Raw genomic sequence first — 12,432 nt, forward strand, 5'->3', positions numbered from 1 at the left:
TTTAACATATTATATTTACCTTATGTAACTATAATTTGAATTTCAACTCAAAAAAATAAAAAAGAAGAAGTTACAAATGGAAAGATAAATCCTAAAAGATATAAATTAGATAGTAATTCATATCTTCAATATGGGAACATAATTAACCCAATGCAAATAAAGAGTCTTAAAACGGGTTGGAATTGAAAATTAAATTGGGCTCAATCAAAGTTTTTTTAAAATGAGTTAAGGCTTGAATGGATTGAGATTGACCCAATCTAAATTATCTTGAGCCAAATCCATAAAATTCTAAGCGGGTTGGATGGTTACCTAAATTTGGATTAATTTTGACATCCCTAATTAGAAGCCATTAATGGCGAATTGGAAAGAAAAAAGGAGGAGGTTTTGGCCAATTTTAGTAATTTTGAAAAATTGGCTAAATTTTTGATATTGCAAATAACCGAATGACCATTTTGCATTATTTGCCCTTAATATAATACATATAAATATTATACAATTAGATATGCAGAAAACAACAATCTTAATCTACTTCAAATTTTAATATAACATTTTAATTTTTAAATATATATTTAAATTTAAATATTTATTTTTTATACACATATTAATCTTTGAATATGTATTCAAATTTAGCCGCTTTGGAAAAAAATAGGTATTAGCCCCTCATTCTCACTCCATATATGAGCCTAATGTTAAATAATGTATAGTAAGATATTGAATTTAAATTAAATATATTGAATGCTTCAAAGCTTTGTTTTTTCTCTTAATGCACGTTAGGAAACTTGACTTTAACATACACATATAATGTTTATTTATGTGATGAAGAAAATTGAAGAAGAAAACCCCAAAACATGATAAGAAAGAAATTAGTTTACAAATTTAGCAAATCCACATGGCGTGTTTATTTCTCCCTCCTGACCACACTTATTGTTCTTACTTAAAATAAGGATCCAAAATAATTGATATTTTTAGAAAATTAAAATACAATTGAGTATACTTTTATTATTTTATTTTTTGTAATAATTATTTTTAAAAGTAGTAAACATTAACTAATTAATATAGAAGAATTAAGTGAAAAGTACATACATATATTTTAAAATTATTGTGATGACTTAGATTAACTCCCTTTTTATTTATTGAAAAAAAAATATTTTTTGAAAAATCTTAGTAGCTCAATAACTAAACTCTCATGTGTTCTATTCGCACACCGTAATCATTTTTGCATTTCCCCTTCTTCTATCCTTATTTTTTAAAAAGGAATATTTATTGAACAAAATTATTATTTTAAATAATTACAATAATAATAACATATTTAATGAAATTTTATATGTGGAGTTTGAGGAGAATAGAGTATACACATACTTTATTACTATCCCGTGGAAGTAGAGATGTTCCCTACGAAAGACCCTCGGTTCAAGAGCAACAAATTCAAGTACAAAAAGAAGAGAATAGTGTAGAAAACATAACAACGAACAAAGAAGCAGTGCAAAGCCTACAAGAAAAGAACAAGAACAACAAAATAGTGCGATAGCTATCAAAACCAAGAACTGTAATAATATGGCTAGTGTAACGACAAACACCAACATTCCTAAACCCTCTAAAACAACCCTCTATTATCTACTAATCTTCTATCCTAGTATGTGACCTCTATACCATCTTATCTAAGGTCATGTTCTCGATATAAACTTAAAATGTGTTTTGTCTTGCTTAATCATCTCTCTTCAATACTTCTTCGGCCTATTTCTGCCTCTCCTCGACCCCCTATATCCAACCTCTTGCACCTCCTTAATACACATCTCTTCTTCACACACCCAAATCATCTCAACCTCCCTTCCCTCGTTTTGTCTACTGCAAAGTTCACTTCCATTTTGTTCCAAATATTCTCATTTCTAATTTCATTACTCCTAGCGTGTCTACACATTTATCTCAATATTCTCATTCTCACTAGTCGAATCTTTTGAAAATATAATAATCAAAAAAAGTATTTTTCTATGGAAAACGTAAATTAAAAATATAACAAGTAAAATGGAAGGAGTATTTTTCTAGGAAAAAATCGTCTCAAATTAAATCATGTACATCTTTAGTTAAATTGCCATTTTTAAAGAGTTCATCCTTTTCCTTTTTTTTTTCTTCTTTCTTTCTGCTTTAAATAAAATTAAATAAAAAGACGAAACAAGAAACAAGAAACAAGAAACAAAAAATTAGCATCCACTAGCACTATATATTAATTAGGCCTCTAATTTTGACAATGAAGAAATCAAAACAAAATCAATATACTTTCCTAGTTACAACTCTTCAACTTTAATTAAGAGCGTTGAAAAATTTCTTCATAACGCTCTTCTCTTTGATGATTCAATCCTCGAAATGATGCCAAGAAAGAACATGGGTCGGGTTTCGCCATTGTTGTTGGTGTTACTCGCATTGGGTTTCTTCTTTGCAACATACAATTTGGTTACAATGATAATTCACAACAGGGGAACAACAAGAAGTAGCAGTATTAGTACTAGTAATAATGATGGAGGATCCAAATGGTTCGACCCGGTTAAGGAATCGAGTTTAGTAAAATCCGGTGACCGGAAATTCCACGTGGCGTTGACGGCAACAGACGCGCCCTACAGTAAGTGGCAGTGTAGGATTATGTATTATTGGTATAAGAGGATGAAGGAGAGAGATGGATCCGATATGGGTGGGTTTACACGGGTTCTGCATTCGGGTAAACCCGATAATTTGATGGAGGAGATTCCTACTTTTGTTGTTGATCCTCTTCCTGAAGGATTGGATCGGGTGAGTATATGTTTCTTGATTTTGTTTGATGGTTAATTTTGATACACCTTTTAGTTTCAGTTGCATATGTGTTTGAATTATTCTTTTGGGTTTTGCGAATTTTTGAAATATTTAAAAACTGTTTGATGTGTAATTCCCTGAGTTAGTGGTAAGGTCTGCGTGCACTCGGTAGTTATGTTGAAGTTGTGGAATTTGTGTCAATATGTGTATCCTCATATGTGTTTTGTTGTGGGATATGATATGAGTATACTTGTCTCTTTTAAATGTTTATTACTACTCTGTGAGAAACTTGGAATTGATAGTTCAACTCTGTGAGAAACTTGGAATTGATAGTTTGAGACTTGAGGAACTGAAGTTCAATTTTTTTCATGTAAAGTTAGTTTGGAAAGGTGTACTCTCATTTTGTTTTTATAATTTGATTATAAGCTGTTTCAATGATAAGTTTACCCCTTTTCTTGGGATTTGTTAGTTTGTAGCTTCGAGGAAGGAGGTTTTAGTTTCTCATGTAAGTAAACAATAGAGTTGAATAGTTTCAGTTTTAAATTTTTGGGAAGATTGGTGAGTGTCTTAAATTTTGGTATACGGAAAGTCTGAGTGTATGGGAATATGTTCTTGTCAGTGGAGTGAGTGAGAAAGCTTCTTAGATGTTTCTTTAAGCTTTATGTTGGTTTGGGAAAAGAATCTAACATTAGAGTTTCTATTATTTTACTGAAGGAACTAAACAGCTTGTTTATAAAAAAAGGAAACATAGCCCAATCAGGCCTAAAGCTTGTTGGATCTTATGTTGCTGCACCCGTGTCGGATTCTCCGAAAATGCACTACTTTTGAAGAGTCCGACACGCACCCGTGGACATTTTCAAAGAGTCCGAGCAACATAGGTCACTTGGATCCTATCTCAGTGATGCTTATTTCTGAGAAAATCTTTCCATGCTATAAATAACAAGATTACACAGGCTGGGTTTCAGACCCACGGCAATAGCAAGGGAAAGCACTTTACCCTTCACTGGGGGTTCTGAAATGTGTCAACGGCCTTCACTTGAAATATATATGGTTTTCTCTTTGTTTTCTATTTTCATACATAAACAGTACTTTTTACAACAAAAGGAAAAAGAGAGTAAGGAGGGCTTTGCACAGATTGGAGCTTGTCTTGTACTCCTGTCAGTTTCAAAATTGGTATGATGTATCATATGAGACTAGCAGTTCTTTTGATTGTTAAATATTAGACTATCAGTTGAAGAAGCTAATATTCCCCTTTGTCCTGCTTAAAGAAGCTATTGAATTAAAACTGATGAAAGGTGAAGATGATTCTGGACTATTTACGTCTGGAGTCATCTTAATCTATTCTTTTATTTCTCAGAAAAGAATAGGTGATGATGATTCCAGATATGGCAAGTAGTATCTTCTCTCCAGGACATATGAGTAAAATGTAGATATGTCAAAAATCCTGTCTTTTTTGACAAGTTAATTGGTTATTTTGGGCAGAGCTTGTAAAGAAAATAGGAAGGGTAAAGGTTCTTGGTAGAAAGGAAGAGAAAATAAGGAAGTAAAATAGATGGTCATGTTTAATGAATCAGTTAGAGTTGGCCATTACAAATTTTCCCTCTATAACACTAGCCAAGATAGAATTGACTCAAACTCTTTCCAATAGCGCCGCTCTTCAATTTCTGCTAGCGTATGCCAAGATAGTTTGTCTTTCCATCTGCTCAGTTTAGGACTTTCATATCTTCTGTCTGGGGCTCAAACTACGTAACTTTTGGATAACTTTAGGGGGTGATACAGTTTTGACCTGTTCAATTTTTTTCCTTTGTTCAAGGAAATATTTGTCAGAGGGAAACTTGAGTGATTTCTTCAGAAGCTCAAAGCTTAGAACAGGAAAATGATTTGGCTTTTTCTCTTTTAATGGTTTACAAATGAATCAACGAATGGTCATCTGCTGTTTGAAACCATGGGGAGCCTCAAGTAGTTTACTGAAATTGAGTTGTTCTGGCAATATCTTTTATTTCTACAAAAGCTTTGGTTCTCTGTGTTTAATTACTTAAGTTGCTTCACTAGCAACATATTTTCTCATCCTAACTTTTCCGAAAAACTTTTCCATTTTATCTTCAGGGTTATATTGTCCTTAACAGACCATGGGCTTTTGTTCAGTGGCTTGAAAAGGCAACAATTGAAGAAGAGTAAGTAACCACCTGAATAATGTATACCATTTTTTCCAGTATGCATATAGTCTGAACGGTACAATATGCTATGACTGATGCAGATACATTCTAATGGCAGAGCCCGACCATGTATTTGCAAATCCCTTGCCAAATTTGGCTCGTGGAGATCACCCAGCTGCATTCCCCTTTTTCTACATTAAACCATCAGAACATGAGGAAATTATACGAAAATACTATCCACAGGAGCTAGGCCCAGTGACTAATGTTGATCCAATTGGAAATTCTCCAGTAATAATTAAAAAGGTTAGCTGTAATATGCTGAACCAAACAGTATTTTGTTATTGCGGGCAAAGTTCTTTTAAATTTCTTGCCTGCTGAATGGTATTAACAATACCAATATGCTCTGTGATGAAAATGCTGTCCGATCTCATTATTATGTCTAGTTTTTTGGGCTGGTCATTCCTCTGGTTCATGTAATTATTTTTGGTTTTCTGTGTTGTTTTTTTGATTGTTGCAGTCCATTTTGGAGAAAATTGCTCCTACATGGATGAATATTTCTTTGAGGATGAAAGATGATCCAGAAACCGACAAGGCTTTTGGCTGGGTTCTGGAAATGTGTGTGATGTTTGTGTTTCTTATTTCTGTTGTTGCTCGTTATTGATATTATGTTTGGCTTATGAAGTATAAATTTGATTTCTATTTCCTTGTTCCAGGTATGGCTATGCGGTGGCATCTGCTTTACATGGCGTACGGCACATTCTTCGAAAGGACTTCATGCTACAGGTCTACAGGAGCTAAACGAAAATATCTTTTTCTTCATTATGTTATGCTTGACTAATCCCTATCTAACAAACGTCGGTCATCTTCAGCCACCTTGGGATCTGGAAGTTGGAAAGAGGTTTATTATTCATTATACCTATGGATGTGATTATAATATGAAGGTAAAATAAACACTTAAAGATTCTGTTCTTGCAAATATGGAATTTTCTCGGCATAACAAACATTGTTCTGCTGTTCACTGAATCCTTTTGGTGATTAAACAGGGAGAGCTGACATATGGAAAGATTGGTGAATGGAGATTTGACAAAAGATCTTACCTTCGGGGCCCTCCACCAAAAAATCTCAGTTTGCCCCCTCCAGGGGTTCCTGAAAGTGTGGTACGTTCAAACCTCTGTTTATAGCTTTACAGTATGCTGTAGAACTATTAACTATTAAAAAAAAAAGTACCTGGGAAATCATCCTAATTTGTATTGCCAACTTTAAAATTGAGATTGCAGAGACTTATATGCTGTGTAAACAACAGAGGCAATTGGACATACCAAAATTACAGATAGCCTCTGTTGGTTTTTTTTTCTTCTTAATTATCAAAAAACAACAGAGGCTATCTGTAATTTTGGTATGTCCAATTGCATTTGTTTTGCATACTTTTATCGGATTGACTTCCCTTTCTTGACGTGGTCAAAAGGTACTAGCTTATGTTATCACTTCCCTTTGCTTCCTAGCTTCATTTTACCTTATATGGTCATTGCTGTTTATCTTTCTTCTATCATAAAAGTTTGTGACTACAGAGCCTCAAGCAACAACTATTGTTTGACATTTTTTCTCAAGATGAAACCTGTAGCCTGTAGGATGGACTAATGGGAATGGATGGACATGAGAATCACCTTTGTCCATCCTACAGGTTTCATCTTGAGAAAATATTTTATCCTCTGTATGCCTGTTGTCATTTTCATAAATTTACTTCCCTTTAAGGGATTCAATACTTCCCTCATGCGTTGCACTAGAAGCTACCAGCACATTTTTCCAATTGCCATGCAAATTGTTTCTACCCATCAGATTCGAATCATCACACTTATCATGCAAAAATCTTCTTCTGCAATAATTCAAAAATACTTCTTATTCCCAAACATCGTAGTTGTAAATTATCAGTGAACTTGCCCTTGAAGTTATACTTGATGAACCAGATCTAAAAGTCACTTCTACATGGAACATGAGTTCATCCCTATGTGCTTGGATGACTTCCTCAAACTTATGATGGCTCAGTTATTATATCAGAATGAAGCAGGTGTTTTTATGTTATGCATTTAACACAAGAAAATGGACGGACTGACATGAGAATCAGCTTGCAGCCTGCCCAAGTTAGGACAAGTCTCTTCCTAGTGGTCATGGAACATAATTAATGAAATGTCTATCAATAATTGGAAGCCGCTCATCAATAAGAAACTAACCGAACATTAGATTAAGGAATTTCACAAGCGATCATTAGGACTAGCATATTTGCACAGGTGTTAACCCTTTTTATCTGAATCGGAGAGTGGCAAGTGTTGGCCCTGATCTACTGAACTATCACGAAAGCCCCAATAATAGTTACTGTCCGCAAAGACCCAATCAGTTCTAATATGATGATACTGATAAATATGGCTCTTCTAGAAGGAAAAGGAAAAGACAAATTTTAGGACCATTACCAAAATTATGCATAGTTTTTATTTTAGGTCCTATGTTTCCTAAAGAGTCTTAGTGCTATTAGAAATTTATATAGAGAACTTTATCAAAAAAAAAAATCTGATTTTGTATAATATTGGTCTGCAATGAACTTAAATGGAGAGACATGATAACATGTCTTCCTCGGTTAGATCGTGACAGATCTGTTCATATCCTTTCCTCATTTCCTTTTTTATCGCAAAGCGTATCATTTGTCCTTAACCAGTGGGTACGTGTGAACACTAAGTATTTGATTTGAAGGCAATTAAATCTCATCACAATGATCGATGCAAGCACACATATCTGCAAGAAATTATATAACATCAAACATACAAGTGGGGAGGAGAAAGTGCCAGTATCTGCAAGGAACCAGACTTGCTTTTATACTGCTCATGTCGGGTTTTTTCCCCTTTTGCAGGTAAGATTAGTGAAGATGGTTAATGAAGCTACTGCTAATATTCCTGGATGGGAGACCGAGTGAGAATGAGTCAAATTTAACTTGTATACTTACCTATATTTATACTTGGCTCATTTTCCGAAGCACAACACATTGTCAAGAGTTCCCAGATTTTGGCAGACTTCAAGATGGATTATCTTTAGAACAATACATGATTTAAACAAGTTAAATTGACATGGTGTCATACTGGAGTAGTTCTGTCCTTTATGGATATTTCTCCTTCTCCCTCCGTGGTACTTGTGGACTAAACTATAAACCTAGTATTCTTTTGTAAAAATCTGTTGTGTAATGTCTTTAAAGTGTAATAGGAGATCTGAGGCCTTTTTGATAAATTATGACACACAAGTTAGAGTCTCAAAAATGATCTTTACTATACAAGAGAACTTGATCAATGGCAGACTTATGCTGGAATTCTTCTATGTTTTTTTCGTGGAGGCAATATCTGTAGTTGTATTACACTGATGTTTCTTCTGTTGTGTTTCCTTTTTGGAAGAATCAGTATGAATTATAAAGTTGGAAATAAATGCATTAATATTCTAACTTATATCAATATACATTTGAAAATTTGCTTGTGATAAATAGTAGTATCTCCTAAATCAAAGCATGTTATCTGGTATGGGCTCATAAACAGCTTGATCATGGTATGTTCTTTTTGTTAGCACTAACAAAAGAGTATTAAAGTGTCATTGAAGTACCCATGTAGCAAAGGTTTTAGTTCAACGTGGAAGACACAAATTAGTATTTCACTTAATGAAAGAACTACTCTATGTTTTCTTTTTCAAATTGCTTTGATATACATTATTTGAGTCAAGGGTTTTTCGGAAACAATCTCTCTACCTTTACAAGATAGGGTAAGGTTTGCGTACGCTCTATTTTCCCTAGACTTTACACGTGGAATTTCTCTTGATATATTGTTATTGTTGAAATGATTACTTTATGAAAACTTACCATTCGCGATGGAGGTATTTTAAAACCTTAAAGAGGGTAAGGGAAAAAATGAAGAAAGAGAAGAGGTAAATGAAGTAGAATTCTTCTGCGTAGGCAGAACTTTATGTGCATTTCAGCTTTGGAAAAATCCTCCAAAATCTAGAAAGAAATGTTTATAGCTACGCTCTGCGTCTTATATAATATTCTTTTTCAACATGAATGGATGTAATGTTTAATATGATTACTTGTTTAGCTGCTCTGATTCAAGAATTATGGAATTGATTGACAAATATTAGACAAGTGATATATGTACAAAGAAAATGGACAAAGAAGTGGAAGAACTAGATCCTTAGCCGATCTCAAAAAAAACTGGTGAAGTTGGCTATACTGATGAGAAATTGATGAGAAAACTTGTCCCTTAATACACAAAACTGAAGATTGTTTGATCTATGCATGAGAAACTATTTCACGCACACGAAAGGAAATCTTGAGAATTGAGATTAAGGCATAATCCAATTCTACAAGAAACAAGAGTTTAAGATATGGGAATGTTACTATAATTGAACATATGAAATTAGTTTGGAATAAGAAAAAGTTGGTTGATTCTAAATCAAGTCAAACAAGGATTGATTTCTTGGAAAGTCTTGAACCAAGTCTTGGTTGGATTTGGAGAAACATAAATGACTACTCTACTTCTATATAAAGCATCGCTTTGATGCTTTATAGTTGAAACCGCAAAAACGAGAGATGTAGATGAAATGATCTATACAAGGGTCTTGTCAGGAGAAGTGTCAACTGCTACAACAACAAAGAATATGTTCTAAGAGTTATTTATACTGTCCTTGAGTTGTAACAGTTAAATTCTTGTGGTTTTCATACTGTACACTCATTACATTTCTAGAGATTTGAATTAGGTGTTTGTTTTGAGTCATAAGGAACTTCATAAACTAGGTAAAGTCTTTAAAGAAGTTGAAGAAGGTACCAATAAATAGAGAAAATTGTTGAGGATTGAGGTGGGGGTTGTTGAAGTTAGTTCATTAGGTGTGCAAAGGGTAATAACCTTAAAAGTTGCTCGTATTGTAGTGGAGACTTAGGGAAAATTCTATTGGAGATAGGTTGTGATTTTTGCCTCCCTTAAGTAAGAAATTTTTCACATATAAATTTTTGTGTTGATATACTATGCCATACTTTACTTCTTGCATAGTTGCTGAAAGAACCTAGATCTTTCAAATATAGGTGAGAAAAAAAATAGCAATTGATATCAGAGCAAATTCTTTCAAAAGAGGCCAACATCTTGAAAGACAATAGATGGTTGGGCCTATCGAAGTTCAAGAATGACAATTAGTCACAAGAATACCATGTTTCATTGAAAAAATATTATAATTGGTGAAAAGCAAAAATGCAAGACTTTATCATTGGAGAAGACATAGAGTTATGGCATATTATACAAAAATGTCAAAAAATCTCCTCAACTATTGACATCACCAATGAATTAGACTCTCTTGGAGAAGTTGTCTCTTGGCTTGGCTTGATCTCGCTCCCTTCCCGCACTATTCTTCCCCACTAAAAAGTTAAGAAGAAGGAATGAAAGACTTTTTTATATATTGCCCGACTCTTGGGAAAACAAAGTGAATGTTATATGGAGTTAAAGAATATAAATACAATTACCATGGAGGAACTCATGAGAAATTTGAAAACCTATGAGATAAGGAAGCTTTAGAGTAAGAAAAGTACTTCCATCCCTCTCTCCCTTCGCCCACCCAAGTAGATATGTGAATCTGGTCATCATAGCTACCCATGACCAAGACCTTGGTGAATAAAACATAACATTACTCATAAGAAGATTTCAAAAAATGATCAGGAGAGGTGAGTTCCTATATAAATGAGGCTCTTAAAGACTAAGAGGACTGATAGAAGTAATTCAGAGGGATGTTATAAATGTGAAAATTCAAACCATTTCATTAGAGATTTTCTATATATATAAAAAATGGTTGGAGAAGAAATGATCCTAAAAAAGAAAAGAAACAGGTTCCTAGAAATAGAATAAGTACTAGGAAAGCAGATCAAATTATGAGAAAGGCAATAGCTGTCATGAAAAATTCTGCCCCCAGAATTACCATCGCGGTCGCGAAGACCAACAAGGGCCAATGCCTCATCGCGATTAAGGCCAAGGGCCTCGCGATTGTGATGCTTGTACTTAGTGACCTCCGCGATCGCTGAGGCCTCATCGCAATCACAATGAAGAAAATCACTAGCACCAACAATTGCTGCAACAAGGAGTTTTGGCCAAGTTTAAATTCTCTGATGAGGTGCTCGGGATTCGTTCAAAATCTCATGTGTGCAAAGATATGTTATTCCATCTAATTTGACGTTTATGACTCAATGACAAATTCGAAATTTTCATACGAGGTCATTTTAATGATAAGTGGGTTACACACCTAAGTGTTATTTTTGCCAATTTCCATAACTGGTCTCGAGATTAGACTAGAAGCCTCGGGAAGCGAATGGAAGGTTGTTCTAGAACAAAATTGACATTCCAAAACTAACTGCGCTAACAAAATTTTTATCCAAGCGCATTTTCCAAGAATGTAGATCAAAGTCAACCTTAGGCCAAATTTTAAAGGCTAATACGCCAAATGACCCCAAACCCGCACTGAATACCTCTACACTCGTGCCAACCATGCTACTAGCCTAATTTGGTCATTCCAGAGCTGATGAAACCGTTAAAAAATCGTTCTGAGATTGTTTACTTGATGTTATGACTGAAATCAACTTTTCAAGTTTTAAAAGCTCTAAAATAGAGAAATAGGCCTAAAATCCAATGAATGACCAAACGCTCGAACATCTAGTGCCAGCAATTCATAAATGACTTAAGGTCATTATAGGAATTCTCTAAACGATGAAATAAATGCATTAACTCAAAAATGACCCAGAGGGTCATTACAACATCCACTACTAAAAGAACTTTCATCCACAGAAATAAATGTCAAGAAGTACCTAAAAGCTCAAATAAGCTGGGGAAATGCTCCTCCATCTCCTACTCGGTCTCCCAGGTAGCCTCCTCGACTAGACGAGCCTCTAACGGACCTTAACCACAGGAATGTCTTTGGATCGCAACTGCCTCACATCTCTGTCCAAGATAGCAAACTGGCTACTCAATACAACTCAAACGATCGTCCAACTCAACCGCATCATACTGGAGCATATGAGACTCATCTAGAACATACCAGCGTAACATCAAAATAGGGAAAATTGGATGGATAGTTGAGAAGGCTTAGGGAAAAGGTAACTCATAAGCAACCTCACCAACTATCCTCAAAATCTCAAAAGGGTCATATACATGAGGCTAATCTTTTCTTGCATCCCAAATCTCACCATGCCCTTTATGGGTGATACACGGAGGAATACTCTGCATTAATGGAAAATCTCAACAGCCGAGGGTTATGATCCGCATAACTCTAGTGTCTACTCTGATCTATCTTGAGCCTATCTTGAATGTCCCTCACATGATCTAAGGGCACCTGCATCAAGTCTGTACCATGCAGCTTGAGTTCTGTAGACTCAAACCAACCAACCGAAGAGCGACAATGCCTACCATATAAGGCCTCAAACGAGGCCATATGAATACTA

At 34.6% G+C, this 12,432-nt stretch overlaps 1 protein-coding gene across 1 annotated transcript; it reads left to right on the top strand.

Moving 5' to 3' along the window:
• Positions 1-2,181: 2,181 nt before the first annotated feature.
• Positions 2,182-8,439, top strand: LOC129903310 (hydroxyproline O-arabinosyltransferase NOD3-like). Its single transcript, XM_055978832.1, has 8 exons — positions 2,182-2,781; positions 4,888-4,955; positions 5,039-5,240; positions 5,455-5,552; positions 5,651-5,720; positions 5,807-5,878; positions 5,981-6,094; positions 7,837-8,439. The coding sequence occupies exons 1-8, from the start codon at positions 2,362-2,364 to the stop codon at positions 7,897-7,899; spliced, it is 1,107 nt and encodes a 368-aa protein (XP_055834807.1). The 5' UTR covers positions 2,182-2,361; the 3' UTR covers positions 7,900-8,439.
• The last annotated feature ends 3,993 nt before the right edge of the window (positions 8,440-12,432 follow it).

This window comes from Solanum dulcamara, chromosome 9, assembly GCF_947179165.1.
Source record: "Solanum dulcamara chromosome 9, daSolDulc1.2, whole genome shotgun sequence".
Taxonomy (NCBI): Eukaryota; Viridiplantae; Streptophyta; class Magnoliopsida; order Solanales; family Solanaceae; genus Solanum; species Solanum dulcamara.